Below are 15,536 nucleotides of genomic sequence, written 5' to 3' on the forward strand. Positions count from 1 at the left end.
CCCTGCCAGTCATCTCCCTGCCTATCCGCTCCCCCCTCACCCCGCTGTCCTATGGGAGAGGGGGCAGAGGAGAGACCCTGGGGAGCAGCAGGAGGGGGCGAGCGGGGGGCGGAGTGTGGGCGGAGTCTCGGGCTGCAGAGGCGGGGCAGGGAGCTAGTCTCCCCTTCCCCCCACCCAGGGAAGCTTCATCCCCCGCCCGCGCTTTCCCTGTCTGTAGAAATTCCCTCCAGTTCGTCCCCTTTTCTCTCCTTGTCACGTATCGCCCAGCGTGGCAGAATCTCGGGGTCTGTCTGCAGGGAAAGAACCTGGGGAATCGTGATGTGAACGTACCTAAAGCCTGTTCTCCCACCTCCACAACTGCCCTTCTCGCCCTGCCAGACTGCAGAACGACGCCCACATTTCGCTCCAGCCCTTGGCACAGGGCAGAGAAATGGCTGCAGCAGAGCCAGTTCAGGTAGGGGTTATTGGGGGGTGGCTGGTGGGTTGCTGCAGGAGGGAGGGGGCAGCAATACACAGGGGGTGGGAAGGTTTGGGTCTGGTTTGGAGGTGGGAGCGGGGCAGGAAATTCCCAGGGTGGAGAAAGGGAGGAGGCCAGGGGGTGGCAAACCTGCTGGGACTTGTTTAATAAGTGCTCTGGATTCTAGGATCAGAGCCATGCGGTTCGGAGGGGAAATGCTCTAATTTGTGGGAGAGGAAACAACCCACCTAGGTGAGGTTAGGAAACACTGACCAGGTTCCCAGTGCTGGAGCCTGACCCGACTGACCAACGGCAGCTGCGAAATATGAAAGGGGCAGCTTAGGGGCCCTGCCCCTCCCTTCATATCCAGCTCCTCGCAATGAGGAGGGTGTTGGTATCTACCAGGGAATTGTCCCTGGACCCTGCCAGGGCTCCATCTCCTGTATCAGCCCCTGGCTAGTAGGTGTGTGATGGATCTGCTGGGAGAGACCAGGGGCTCTCTCTTCGTCCCCTCACCTGGGTGTTTCCTGGATGCTCTGGTACTAGATAGATTCATGGAGGGCAGGTCCATCGATGGCTATTAGCCGGGATGGGCAGGGATGGTGTCCCTAGTCTCTGTTTGCCAGAAACTGGGAATAGGCGACGGGTGAATCACTTGATGATTCCCTGTTCTGTTCATTCCCTCTGAGGCGTCTGGCACTGGCCACTGTTGGCAGACAGGATACTGGGCTAGATGGACCTTTGGTCTGACTCAGGCTGGCCATTCTTATGAGTGGTTTGGGGGTTGGCCTCTGACTGCGAGCCCCTCAGAGCTTCCATTTGATTGGCTCCTTTCCCCCATGAATAGTGGAGTTGTGGCTGGGGCAGCAGGCACTGAGTGGGGGGCACCTGTTGTTTCAGGGGCCGGTGAGCTTCGAGGAGGTGGCTGTGTATTTCACCGCGGGGCAAGGGCCTCTGCTGGAACCCGCTCAGAGAGCCCTCTACAGAGACGTCATGCAGGAGAACTATGAGAATGTGACCTCGCAGGGTAAGGGTTCCTGTCCCCTCAGTTCTTAGGAGGGGAAATGCAGAGTTAAGGGTTATGGCATCCCCACAATGCAACCTCTACTCTGCCCTGTTTTAGCAACACCCCAACAAGCCAGTGACACACACCCTAGCGCTCTGCCCTCCCCTGCTACAGGACGCTCTGGGAACAGCGCACAGGGGCAGCACAGCACGAAGTCTGACATCTTCTCTTTGCTAGAGCAAAACTTGGATTTAGGTTCAATGTGACAAACAGAAACTTCCGACCCCTGGCCGGCACTCACACACTGATCCCACTCCACACAAACCAGCTCAGACCTGCAAAGTGAGATCACCCCTTTCCCTCGCCCCGAGGATTCCTCCTGAGTCACAGACTTCGCTTAGCTCTCACTGAGCCCTGAGGATCACTAGCACATATGTCACCAGGATGCTGACAATCTCGGTGACAAGACCTCACCCCTGTGCACCTTCACAGACCCAGCCTCCAGCCCTTAGCACGGGCATGAGGCAGACTAGGCCCCCAAGTTTTACATGCACCTCTCTTCATATCACAGTCACATCTCTGCCAAGCTGCTCCCAATCATCCACAGCTGACACACATGCAGGAAAATGCTGGTATTCCGATCCGTGGAACACAACACAAACGGTGGCATGTTCTTCTTAGTCGTTCTTCATAGCTGTATGTCTACCCTAGAGCTTTTCCCAGCATAGCTGTGTTGGTCAGCGGTGTGATTTTTCACACCCCCATCATACAGAGCTAGGCTAGCAAAAAGTTTAAGTGCAGACTGGGAAAGAAAGTGTTTTTTTTAGTTCAGAGAACTTTAAACTATTAATCTTAACACAAACATTTTGGTATAAAAGGGCAAAGCTTCCAAGAGGAACTTGTGCCGGATGGAAGAAAAATGCACAACACACGTAGTGTGAAAGCTATCGGAGCTCGGGCTCAGGCTCCAGTTCATGGGTGTCGTTCAGGTTCAGGGGCCACAGCCCATCCCCTTGAGCAAACCTTTCCCTGGGCCAGCAGATTGCTGGCAACCCTCGCGCAGTTCATAGGGACGTAGTCTGGCAGCACGTGTGCATTTCCATGTCAGCGACTGCTCAGTTTGGCTTGTGCTGCTCTGAGATTCCAGATTCTGCAGCTATTGGCTTTCAGAGCTGGTTTCCTGCAGAAGACAGGGGTGTCCTGTATTAACAGATCAACGCCAAGTGACTGTGATCTGTCCAGGAACAATTAGAACCACAGTTTCAGCCCCAGCTGTGTGCAAAAAACATTTCAAGACCAAAATGATTTTGTCAAAAGCTGCCTAGGGTGGTGGGGCTGAATCTCAGGAACATCTTTAACCAGTCACCCCATACTGGGACCAGTAACCCATCCATGAATGACCATAGAAACCAGCACATTTCAAGACCATCTGAATGCACCTGTGGAATGTAGGGTAGTTAGAATAGTTGGTTTTATGCAGAAAATGATGCTTCTGTGGACTAGCTATTGCCTCTGGGGGAGGTGGATGACCTACCCCGACAGCAGAACCTTCCCATTGCTGAGTATCTACACTGACCCACTACAGCAGTCCAGTCATGGTGTCTTAAGTGTAGACAAGCCCTGAGATACGACATTCGGTGACACCCCCGTCCCTCCTATTCCTCACTGCGCTGAATCCCACCAGCCCGTGCTCAACGGTCCCAGCTCTCCTACAACTCCCCCATTCTCTCGGGGTTTCTCTCTGAGATGAAGAAGCAGGTCCAGGGTAACTTCCCCTCTGGCTGGGGCCTTAACTTCCTGGAACGTGGAGTTCCTGTCTCTGTGTTTTAGGACCCCCTTTGCTGAGCAGTGTCTGGCTGTGTGTGTTCCCAGCAGAGATGGGGAGAGTTAAATCCCTCATACGCAGAGTCTCCTGCACCTGGGGAGCTGCCCCCAGCCTTTCCCTGCTGTAAAATGGGCTGGGGTTAAAGTAATAGAAACGTCCCATGAATTCCCTGATCTCCCTTGTTTTCTTTCCCCTGAGCAGGGTGTCCAGTTTCCAAACCTGATGTGATCTCCCAGCTGAAACGAGGGGAGGAGCCGTGGGTCCCGGATCTCCAGGGCTGTGAGGAAGGAGAGATCCCCAGAGGTGCCTGCGCAGGTGAGGGATCATTAAACCAACTCAAAGCTCTCAGTGCCCGAAGGAAACAGCTGGGAGTCCCTAAAAGCCTTGTGAGCTCTCGGGGTTCAGGAGTATCCCCAGGAGGCCGTGTATCCTCAGGGCAGCTGTCGCTCATGGCTTCCTGCGCATCCTGACTGACACCTGGCAGAGCTCCCTCCCTGAGGGGATGTGGAGGCAGAATTGTTCCCCTCCTCTCTCCCCTACGGGGAAGAGTTGTGGAGAATCCAGCTACTAGGTTTCTTTTCTGTCTCTCCAGCTCTAATTTTGGTTTGTTTCCCCCTTTTCCATCCCTGTGTCTGAGGTTTCTCTCTCTGTCGGTGAGTGAGGAGAAGAAGCAGAATCCTCAGCAGGAAGATTCTGAGCAAGTGGCACCACATGGGGGATTATCGCACGGCTCCAGAGGGAATGTGTCCCGGCATCGTGTGCAGGGCAAAGCCTGTGAGAGTCAGCACAGGCCAGAGAGGGAGCAGAGAAACCAGCCAGCGGAGAAAGTGGGTAACTCCATTAATTGTCAGGGAACTCACCAGGACCTCCTGGAAACCACAGCCCAGCCGAGAATACCCACAGGAGAGAGAAAAAACACATGCACTGAGTGTGGAAAACATTTCACTAACCACTCAGGCCTTTTAAAACATCAGAGAATCCACACTGGAGAGAGGCCCTATGGATGCAGTGAGTGTGGGAAAAGCTTCACTGTCAACTCAGACCTTATTGGACATCAGAATATCCACAAGGGAAAGATACCTCATCAGTGCTCTGAGTGTGGAAAAACGTTCACACAGAGTTCAGCTCTAATTACACATCAGAGGATCCACACGGGAGAGCGCCCCTATGAATGCCGTGAATGCGGGAAACTGTTCTGTCAGAAATCAACCCTAATTACACATCAGGCAAGGCATACAGGAGAGAGACCCTATCAGTGCTATGAGCGCGGGAAAGGCTTCAGTGTGAGCTCAGACCTCATTGTACATCAGAGAATTCACACGGGAGAGAGACCTTATAGATGCTGTGAGTGCGGGAAAAGTTTCACCCGGGGCCCACCCCTTACAAGACATCAGGGTGTTCACAGGACAGCGACGCAGCGTAGCAACGTTGTGTAGGGCAGAGAAAAGACTTTTTTTTAAAACACATTTGCTAATTCCCACATAGTGACCTTGTGGTTTGTTTGCACCATTTGTGTCACTCAGTTCTCTCAGCTGCCTCGTGTGTTGTCCACTTGTGCCTTTTACAGGTCGCCCTTTTCTGGGGTGAGTCCCGTGCCCCTTTCTCCTGTGAGTCATTGGAGTGTGTGTCCTTCCAGCAAGGAGTTTCCATCAGCCCCAAGTGGGGGAAGTTGGGGTGACCACAGGTCGCCTCACTGAGTGAAAATGGACATGGGGTTTGTCTTCTGCTCTAGGATTTCCCTGGGCGTCGGCGTGCTGGAGGTAGCTATCCTGATGTAAACACCGCTATGTTTGCAGTGCTGACATAGCCCGGGCACAGGGGTTGGGGTTAGCTGGCACCTTCCCCTTTCGCCTGTCCTAATAGACACCCATTTTCCTGGTCTGGACAATCCCTGAGCATCACGTTTATACTGTCACCCCAGTAGCAGAGCGATTGTTAGTCACCAAGTTCCCCCCTTGCTGACAAAATGTCTCCTTCCCAGTTGTGCTCACGCTGGTCCAGGTGGTGCTGGGCAGCAGGTATTTTACTTTTTTACCATTTTCCTTATTTAAAATACATTTCCATGTAACAAGGAGGAGCAGGAGTGGGACAGATGGATCATTTCAGCCTCTGCGAGGCCGGAAGGAAATGGGGCGAGTCGGAGGGATTCCCTCCTTCCCCATCACCGTCACTATATCTGCTGACTCCAGCAGCGCTGGCCTGTGTCTGAGGCACAGTGGAGTTTATCCACCTGTATATTGCCACCACCCCCCCCTCCCAGAGAGTCTCTGCACTTAGTATCAATTTGATCCTGTATCCAACTCATTAGAGCTGGAGATGAAAGTGTCCCAGGCCTGGGTGGGGAATTCCAATGGTGCAGGCGGGTGCTCCGGCCGGGAGAGAGGCCTCTTCCCAGCTGTCTCTCCCCGCAGCAGCACCTAGGCTTGGGGGGGGGGCCCCCTTCCCCCCCGTATCAGCTGCAGGGCCGGGCCCACAGGATAGGCGCCTCTCCCCGGCAAGGCCAGGGCTGGGTTCAGGCCTGGGCAAGGGCAGCTCAGGCTCAGCTGGGTTGGCGCAGGTTGGAGGCCGGGATAGATTGGGGCTCAGGGAAGGGTGCCCCTCCCCGGCCATGGCAGGCCCCCGGGTGGGTTGTCTGAGGGCCCATGTGGCGCTAAGGAGGCTGCTGGGTGGCTGCGCGGCTGTGCAGCTTACAGGGAACTCGGGCTACTTGTCCTGTACTGTAAGTGTAAGTGCTGTTATTTGGAGGAAGAAAAATCTGTTGTTGTTTTTTCACATATATTGGAAGTTGAAAACTTGGTTTACAAGCACGGCCTTAAGCACGGAGACGCTCCCGACACCCACACACTCCTCCTTGCGTCTGCTTTGTACAGTTAGACTTGAAGCTCCTTCCCCTAGGAGCTGCCTCTCACAATGTGTGTGTCTAATACGACACCGAGCGCAATAGAGCCTCAGTCTTGGGTGCAGCCTCTCAGGGCCATCCTTACCCATACGCAAAGTGCGCAGCTGTGTGGGGCACCAGCCCCTGCTCCGCCCCCACTGCCCTGAGGACTCCAGAAGTGGTTGGGCCTGCCCTCACCCATAAGTAGAGCGACCCGGCCCCAGCCTGCTCCGCTCCCCGACTCCCAGCCGCACCGCCGGCGAGTGCTGGGGGGCGGTTGCCCCCGTCCCCCAAGCTTGGGAGCCAGGGGAGCAGAGCAGGCTGGGGCCGGGTCACTCCACTTCCCACAGAAAGTGGCCAGCCCCTGTTCCCCATGGAGGCCTGGGGTGGGGCCCCACACAGCCCCCCTGTAGGGCACCAAAATAGCTTGGGACGGCCCTACAGACTCTGGCTGCTACTGTGTTAACAAGAATCCTGCTAGCAACAGAACAATGACTGTTCCGTCAGAGCAGACACTCCGCGAGCAGGAAACCCAAAGCGCTCAGGCTGAAGGGATACAGTGTGGGGTGAGTGGGGCAGAGAGAGCCTCTCTCGTCCCCACACAGGACAGTGAGGTGGATGTGCAGGGGGGAGAGGTGATGAGCCGGGCTTTAGGGCTCCTTATCTCTCTGTGGCCTCTGACATCCCTGGCTCACTTGACTGTGCCCGACCTTGTCATCACAGCAATCAGGAGACGCTGCCCCTCCCCCCATCATTCTTCTTGGGGGTCATTCCTGCCCCTTTCGAGCTCAGGGAGTGATCACATGACACTCCTAGGCCAGGTCTCGTCTCTGGCTCTGATGCAGGGAGCTCACAGTGCTCAGCCTCAGCTGTCTGGCTCTGAAGAGCAAACCCGGCCGTCTCCCAGCCCTTCCCCCACTCCTGACCGGATCTCACAGCTCTGCAGGCCTCAGGCAGCAACTTCATTCCCTGTCTCAGCCTCTGCCTCTCGGAGTGAGAATCTAGCTCGCACGCTCAGTGTTTCTGCTGAGAGAGATCGAGAATTGCCATTGTTCAAACAATCTCATGACACAGGGTTAGACAAAGGTTGAAGTGAAATACAATTTAAAAAAGGCTCTTCAGGCAAATGATGGTTTGTCTCATGAAGTCCTCAATACATCCTGTCAAACGAAGCTAATATCAAAGTATGTGATCAAACAGCCTTCACCAGAAGAGAAACCCCCCAATTCAGGATGGGCAATAAAACACTTGCACATTCAAAAATTGAAATCTCAGAAAATCTTTTAAGACTCAAAATCAGGGAAATAAATTTACCCATTTTCTTATGAAGTAGTTAAACCTGCTTCACTATTCATCTCATTATTTGGCTGTATTAGTTACAAAAGTTTTAGCATCACTATACTAAAAGAAAGAGAGAGAGAGGGAAAGAAAATAACCCAAACGACACATCTACAAATGATCTGAACTAGCCTAGAAAAAGCCCAGAAGCAATTTTCTCAATAGCTGGAACCAGGGCTATAAGATTGGACAGGTCACTCTGTGCTTTGAGGCTCAGTGGGAATTCCCTGCCCACTCCCACGTCTGACACTTTCTTTTCCAACCCTCGGGAAACTGACTTAGGCTCATAGAAGATCAGGGTTGGAAGGGACCTCAGGAGTTATCTAGTCTAACCCCCTGCTCAAAGCAGGACCAACCCCAACTAAATCATCCCAGCCAGGGCTTTGTCAAGCCTGACCTTAAAAACCTCTAAGGAAGGAGATTCCACCACCTCCCTAGGGAACCCATTCCAGTGCTTCACCACCCTCCTAGTGAAATAGTGTTTCCTATTATCCAACCCAGATCCTCCCCCACTGCAACGTGCGACCATTGCTTCTTGTTCTGTCATCTGCCACCACTGAGAACAGCTGAGCTCCATCCTCTTTGGAACCCCCCTTCAGGTAGTTGAAGGCTGCTATCCAATCCCCCCTCACTCTTCTCTTCTGCAGACTAAATAAGCCCAGTTCCCTCAGCCTCTCCTCATAGGTGATGTGCTCCAGCCCCCCCGCCCCCAAACATTTTTGTTTCCTTCCCCTGGACTCTCCAATTTGTCTATATCCATTCTGTAGTGTGGGGCCCAAAACTGGACGCAATACTCCAAGTGTGGCCTCACCAGTGCCAAATAGAGGGGAATAATCACTCCCTGAATCTGCTGGCAGTGCGCCTACTAATGCAGCCCAATATGCCATTGGCCTTGGCAACAAGGGCACACTGCTGACTCATATCCAGCTTCTCATACACTGTAACCCCTAGGTCAGGGGTCGGCAACCTTTCAGGAGTGGTGTGCCGAGTCTTCATTTATTCACTCTAATTTAAGGTTTCGCGTGCCAGTCATACATTTTAACGTTTTTAGACGGTCTCTTTCTATAAGTTTATAATATATAACTAAAATATTGTTGTATGTAAAGTAAATAAGGTTTTTAAAATGTTTAAGACGCTTCATTTAAAATTAAAATAAAACGCAGAGCCCCCCGGACCGGTGGCCAGGACCCGGGCAGTGTGAGTGCCACTTAAAATCAGCTCTTTTGGCCCAGTCCTTCTTGAGAGTGGGAAGGGGCTTGGACACCAGCTTAAAGCCACATCTGCCCAGGGCAGCACAGCACAGTGTGCAACGCAGGGGTCACATTTCAGTTATTTTCACTGTGTGCAACTTAACCCTGAGGTTCTCAGCCCTGGGAATGAGACTGTGGAATCCCCCAGCCTGTGGGAAAGATCATGAGTGTAAAATATCCCCCAGGGTTGTTACATCCCTGAGGGACCATCTGTCTCTGGGTGCTGGGGATAGAATCAGGACCTTTCACTGCCAGGCCTCTGCTTACGACCAGGACCAGGTCAGCCGTGATCAAGTATAAACAGTGACTGACAATGAGCCTTAGCCCACCTACTGTTGTTAATGGGCAAGGCGGTAAGGCCTAAATGTACAACAATGGCCTAATTTTGGGTACCTCCGTTTATCTCTTTGAACTACAGGGCTGCAGGGACCTTGTTCCAACTGCATCTGGAGTCCGTGGGCAGTGCAGGGGTCCAGCCCCTCAGAGAACCAGCCCCTACGCACTTCAAGGCAGTATCCCAGGTTCGGACCCTACATCAAGAGACATTCATGAAGTCTGGACCCAGCCCACCACTGTGCTCTGGCTCCCATGTTGGCTAGCGCGCGCCAAAGGGGCTGTAGGGAAGGTGTAAAGCCCTCCCCCACCCTGGGAAATTCCTCCAACAGAGAGGTGCCACTTGTGCCTCCCCCCAGCAGCTGCAGGCCCAAGGAGTGTTCCGGGGGGGGGGGGCGGGGAGGGTATGGACAGGCTGGAGGAGGAGAGGGTGGAGCAGGGGTAGAGGGGTGTGGCCAGGATGAAGCTGCACCTCAGTCTTATACCCTGGCAAAGCCCCTAACACCATTAAAATGGGTGCAGCACTTTACTCAGCTGAGCTGCAACCTCTGTATTAACCATGTAGTTAAAGTGCTGCAACATCGCACCCAGGGAACAAGCTGCATCTGCAGCAGCATCTCTGCTCAGCACAGCTTCCCCACCACAGCTGAATTCCCTCCTTCTCCCCGATGGCTGCGTCCCAGACTCCTGCCCCAGGCCCCCTCGCTCTGGTCCCAGATCCCCTCCTGCAGTGGACACGTGGCCGGAGAGCCCTGGACACTGGAGTTCTCTGTTTATCCCACATCATGGACCCTGCAGGAGCACTAGTGCAAGCTCCCCTCACCCGCTGCCCTTGGCCATTGGGTTGCAGCCCCAAGCTGGGGTAGAGGAGCCCATTCTCCATGGACCAATGAGTCCTGGTCTCTCTGCTGGGACTCACAAACAGGGAGAAAATCGGAGCAGGCCTTGCTGGGTGTGGTTGTGTGTGACGGGGTCACCTACCTCACTAGGGCCCAGGCCGAGATCCCAGCACATTCCATGCCAGCCCCTGACCTGCCATCAGATGGACTTTCAGCCTCTGTCCCTGTGGTGGTGGGGAGGCATTGGGTCATTGCCCTGGGGGCACTGCTGGGCGAGGGAGGTGATTTACCTGCTCACACACCCAATGGGCTAGTTTTACTTTAGTTATTATCTTTGAAAAGTCATGGAAGATGGGAGAGATTCCAGAAGTCTGGAAAAGGGCAAATGTAGTTCCCATCTATACAAAGGGAAATAAGGACAAGCCAGGCAATTACAGACCAGTCAGCTTAACTTCTGTACCAGGAAAGAGAATGGAGCAAATAATTAAAGAATCCATCTGAAAACATCTCGAAGATAATAAGGTGATAAGCAATAGCCAGCATGGATTTATCAAGGACAAATCGTGTCAAACCAACCCCTGGTAGCTTTCTTTGACTGGGTAACAAACCTTGTGGATGGGGGGAAGCGGTAGATATGCTATATCTAGACTTTAGTAAGGCTTTTGATACAGTCTCACATGACCTCATTAACAAACTAGGGAAATACAACCTAGATGGAGCTACTATAAGGTGGGTGCATAACTGGTTGGAAAACTGTTCCCAGAGAGTAGTTATCAGTGGTTCAAAGTCAGGCAGGAAGGGCATAATGAGTGGGGTCCCACAGGGATCAGTTCTGGGTCCGGTTCTCTTCAATATCTTCATCAGTGATTTAGATCGTGGCATAGAGAGTACCGTTACAAAGTTTGCAGATGATACCAAACTGGAAGGTGTTGCAAGTGCTTAGGATAGGATGAACATTCAAAATGATCTGGACAAACTGGAGAAATGGTCTGAGGTAAATAGGATGAAATTCAATAAGGACAAATGCAAAGTACTCCACTTAGGAAGGAACAATCAGTTGCACACATACAGAATGGGAAATGACTGCCTAGGAAGGAGTACTGCGGAAAAGGATCCAAGGGTCATAGTGGACCACAAACTAAATAAGAGTCAACAATGTAACCTGTTGCAAAAAAGCCAACATCATTCTGGGATGTATTAGTAGGAGTCTTGAAATCAAGACACGAGAAGTAATTCTTCCACTCTACTCCACGCTGATTAGGCCTCAACTGGATTATTGTGTACAGTTTTGGGCACCACATTTCTGGAAAGATGTGGACAAATTGGAGAAAGTCCAGAGAAGAGCAACAAAAATGATTAAAGGTCTAGAAAACATGACCTATGAGGGAAGATTGAAAGAATTGGGTTTGTTTAGTCTGGAGAAGAGCAGAGTGAGAGGGGACATGAGAACAGTTTTCAAGTACCTAAAAGGTTGTTACAAGGAGGAGGGAGATAAAATTTTCTCCTTAACCTCTGAGGTAGCACAAGAAGCAATGGGCTTAAACTGCAGCAAGGGAGGTTTAGGTTGGACATGAGGAAAAACTTCCTAACAGTCAGGGTGGTTAAGCACTGGAATAAATTGCCTAGGGAGGTTGTGGAATCTCCATCATGGGAGATTTTTAAGAGCAGGTTAGACAAACACCTGTCAGAGATAATCTATATCAGGCCTGCACAACATGCGGCCCGGGGGCCGCATGCGGCCCGTGTGGGCTCACTGTGCGGCCCGCAGGGGGGTGAGTAGGCAAACGGGTAGGCAGTGGCGGGGAGTGAGTCGGCGAGCCGGGGGAGGGAGGCTGAGGAGGCGAGCGGTGAATCGGTGGCTGACCTGTTCTACTGATCTGGTCTGGCTCCCATCCCCTTTCCCAGGGCCAGCTCCAGGCACCAGCAAAACAAGCAGGTGCTTGGGGCGGCACATTTCTAGGGGCGGCATTCTGGTGCCGGCCATCATAGGCGCCGACTCCGGGGCATGGGGAAAAAGTGCCCCCGCCGCCCCAGCTTGCCTCCGCTCCGCCTGCTCCCCTGAGTGCGCCACCGCCACTCCGCTTCTCCCCTCTCCCTCCCAGGCTTGCCGCGTGCGAAACAGCTGTTTCATGCAGCAAGGCTGGGAGGGAGGGAGGGAGGACAAGCCGAGCGTCAGGGCGCTCGGGGGAGGCGGCGGTGGTGGAGCGGAGGTGAGCTGGAGCGGGGAGTAGTTCCTCTACCCCCCCCCGTTACTTCCTGCGCCCCCCCCACCCTAGCTCACCTCTGCTCCGCCTGCTCCCCTGAATGCGCTGCCGCTCCGCTTCTCCCCCCACCCTCCCAGGCTTGCCACACGCAAAACCGCTATTTCGCGCAGCAAGGCTGGGAGGGAGGGAGGGAGGAGAAGCCGAGCGGCGGGCACTTGGGGGAGGTGACGGTGGTGGAGCGGAGGTGAGCTGGAGCGGGGAGCGGTTCCTCTACCCCCCCCGTTACTTCCTGCATCCCCCGACCCTAGCTCACCTCTGCTCCGCCTGCTCCCCTGAACGCACCGCTGCTCCACTTCTCCGCCCTCCCTCGCCTGAGAGGGAGGGGGGAGAAGCGGAGCGGCAGCACACCCGGGGGAGCAGGCGGAGCGTAGGTGAGCTAGGGCAGGAGGTCACGGGGGGCCCGCAGGAAGCAATGGTGGGGGGGAAATGCGGCACACCGGGGGAGGAGGCAGGGCTGGGGATTTGGGGAAGGGGTTCAGAAGGGGTGGAGTTGGGGCGGGGCCGGGGGCAGAGGGGCACAAAAAAAAGGGGGGGGGCGGCCAAAAATTTTTTTGCTTGGAGCGGCAAAAGTCCTAGAGCCGGCCCTGCCCTCTCCAAGTGTTGCAGCTGTCTGGAGGTGCCTGCCTTCCACGCCTTCCTCATTCACACCTCATTCATTCAACAGGGCAATTGATTACAAAGTGGGGGGGAAGATCTTATTCTACTTCTAGCAAAAAGCAGAGGGGTAGCCGTGTTAGTCTGAATCTGTAAAAAGCAACACAGGGTCCTGTGGCACCTTTAAGACTAACAGAAGTATTGGGAGCATAAGCTTTCGTGGGTAAGAACCTCACTTCAGAAGACTTCTTGCATCTGAAGAAGTGAGGTTCTTACCCACGAAAGCTTATGCTCCCAATACTTCTGTTAGTCTTAAAGGTGCCACAGGACCCTGTGTTGCTTTCTAGCAAAAAGACATTTTTCTTTTACCTTAATTATACTACCTTAGGGGCCCGCTATAACAAATTACCGAGGTTCAATACTGCTGTTTCGGTGGGGTGGCGCTGGGGAAGGAGGGTTTGTTTCCGCGGGGCAGGTGGCGCGGGGGGGGGAGGGTGTTTAGGCAGCGCTGGGGGGGGTTGTTTCCGTGGGGCGGGTGGCGCAGTGTGGGGGGGGTGTTGTGTTTTGGGGGGGGCTGGGTGGCGCTGGGGTGGGGTTGGCAGCTCTCGGGGGGTTTCGGCCCTCAGCTGTTTTCTTTGGAGTAATATGGCCCTCGCCACTTTACGAGTTGTGCAGGCCTGATCTATATAGTACTTAGTCTTGCCTTGAGTGCAGGCAACTGGACTCGATGGTCTCTTGAGGTCCCTTCCAGTCCTATGATTCCATGATTGGATGATCCAAAGGTCTCGTCTTGCCTTAACGTCTCCAAATCTCTGCAAAGCTGAGTGTGGCACATTGAGCAGCCGCTGATGTTTCCATGTGTCGCCTGCTTGATCCCAGAACTAACACTGAATGATTCGGGGTGGGGGTGTGACACAGCGGGAGCAGCTCAAACATGCAAAGGGGCTGGCCAGGGCAGTGACATCACAATAGCCTTTTGCAGGACCTCAGCTGATTGGTCACAGGAGGTTGGGAGGTGGTGACCTCACAGAGAGTCTATGAAAACGGGCAGGTAAAAGAGGCTGCAGGGTGGGGGCAATGGCTTTGCTGCAGGGAGTCTCCTACTCAAGGTCTCCCCTCGAGGACTGAGAGAGAATTCTGGGTCATGTCTATGAGCGCAAGGAGGAGCCTCTCTGGAGTTTTCCCCTTTCCCACTGCTAATATAGCGAGAAGACAGACGTCCCTGTGGAGCAGGTAAGAGCCCCAGAGAGGTTTGGTACCTAGGCAGCCTGACCCACCTGGTCAAATTCAAGGCATGGAAAACACTAGGTTAAGGTGCGAGAATTTCCCCCGCACACCTTAGGCCATTGTCCCTCAGAATTACTGGGGACATTGGGGTTCATCATTTTTGGTTTCCCTTTTCCCTGCTTCCCTCCCTCCACTGCTCTCTAGCCCTCGTTGCGTTGTGGGAAGCCCTCCCAAAGAGATGGGGCAGGAAGGCTGCTCGGAGAGTGATCCCCACAGGTGACCTGAGCCATCCCTGGGCCATCTGGGGGAAATATCAGTTTCCCACCCCTCAGAGTCTCAGTGCTGATTGGCTGAGCTTGCGGCTAAAGCTCTCCCCTTTCGACACCTTCAGCTTCCCTGACAGCTTAGGGAGTTTAACAGGCTGTGGGGCTCCTTCTCCTGCAGCAACAGAGAGCTCCTGTCCCCAAGCGCCCCTCCTGGCCACTGAGTCCTGATGGACTTTGAGCAGGGCAGGCCATCCTTTCTGTCGTGGGGCGCCCCAAACTGGGCCATCTAGCGCCATCTAGCAGCCACAGAAGAAATCACCAGCTTCTGGACCCGTGTGCACCAGCTGTTTGGTTAATATGGAAAGCTGCATCCTGGAGACTGGCCAAGATCCTGCTCCTTATTTTCAGCTTCTAGACTTCCTCGTCCATCCAGTGGGAGAGGATGGCTTTCAAGGGCCTGGCTTGGAGCCTTTCCAATGGGCCATCCACTGCTCCATGGCATGAAAAGACTCCCCGGGGGGGTGAGTTACTGCAGGGTTTTGTCTCTGGAGACCTCGCTCCTGTCCCTGTCTACCTGGCTGGCCCAGGAGTATCTGAGAGGGGAGCCGGGCAGGACACACCCAGCGATTGCCTGAGCAGATCCTTGTTGGAGTCCTAGAAAGGGGGTGGGGTTTGCCCAGTGCCATCACAAGTTGGGGAGCAGACGCCCCGTCCTCTTCCAGGGGCCTATTGGGTGAGGCCACATTGTCCTTGTCGTGCTGCAGTTTGACGTCCCCTTGGAACAAACCCACAGGCTGCAGCCGCCAGACCCAGTTACTAGAGACATCCCTCAGGGGAGGGGAAGAGACCTTTGGTCTGTCAGCTCCAAACGCCCCAGGCCCTGAGCCATAGGTGGCGAGTGATATGGGCCCGTGGTGCTGGGCACCAGGAATATTCCTGGCCCAGGGGCCTGGCTCCAGCAAAGTTTGGGGTCGGGTCTCTCCCCTGGACCCGCCTGCCGCCCCTGCGCATCCCCCAGCCCCACCTGCTGCCCCCGGGCGATTGAAAATGGCCCCACTGCCACCACCGGCAGTACAACAGGCCTGAGCGGCTTCCTGTGCACTTCCTCCACGTGTCTCCCGGCACGTCCCTGTGGCTGGGGCGGGGGGGGAGGCTGTGTCTCCGCACGCTGCCCCTGCCCCGAACGCCCCTGCAGCCAATGGGACAGTGCGGGGGCGATGGGGACAGGAGCGCATGGAGACCTCCTGGCCTGCCCCGCC

The 15,536-nt window shown here is 54.4% G+C and overlaps 1 protein-coding gene across 1 annotated transcript in view; it reads left to right on the forward strand.

The window, feature by feature from the left end:
* Positions 1-15,536, forward strand: part of ZNF189 (zinc finger protein 189) — a 93,733-nt gene that overhangs the window by 15,596 nt on the left and 62,601 nt on the right. The window contains exons 2-5 of the mRNA XM_065398384.1: positions 379-454; positions 1,358-1,484; positions 3,490-3,674; positions 3,951-4,543. Coding sequence (XP_065254456.1) covers positions 379-454; positions 1,358-1,484; positions 3,490-3,674; positions 3,951-4,543 — 981 coding nt within the window. The remainder of the gene's footprint in view (positions 1-378; positions 455-1,357; positions 1,485-3,489; positions 3,675-3,950; positions 4,544-15,536) is intronic.

The sequence above is a fragment of the Emys orbicularis genome, chromosome 2, assembly GCF_028017835.1.
Source record: "Emys orbicularis isolate rEmyOrb1 chromosome 2, rEmyOrb1.hap1, whole genome shotgun sequence".
Taxonomy (NCBI): domain Eukaryota; kingdom Metazoa; phylum Chordata; order Testudines; family Emydidae; genus Emys; species Emys orbicularis.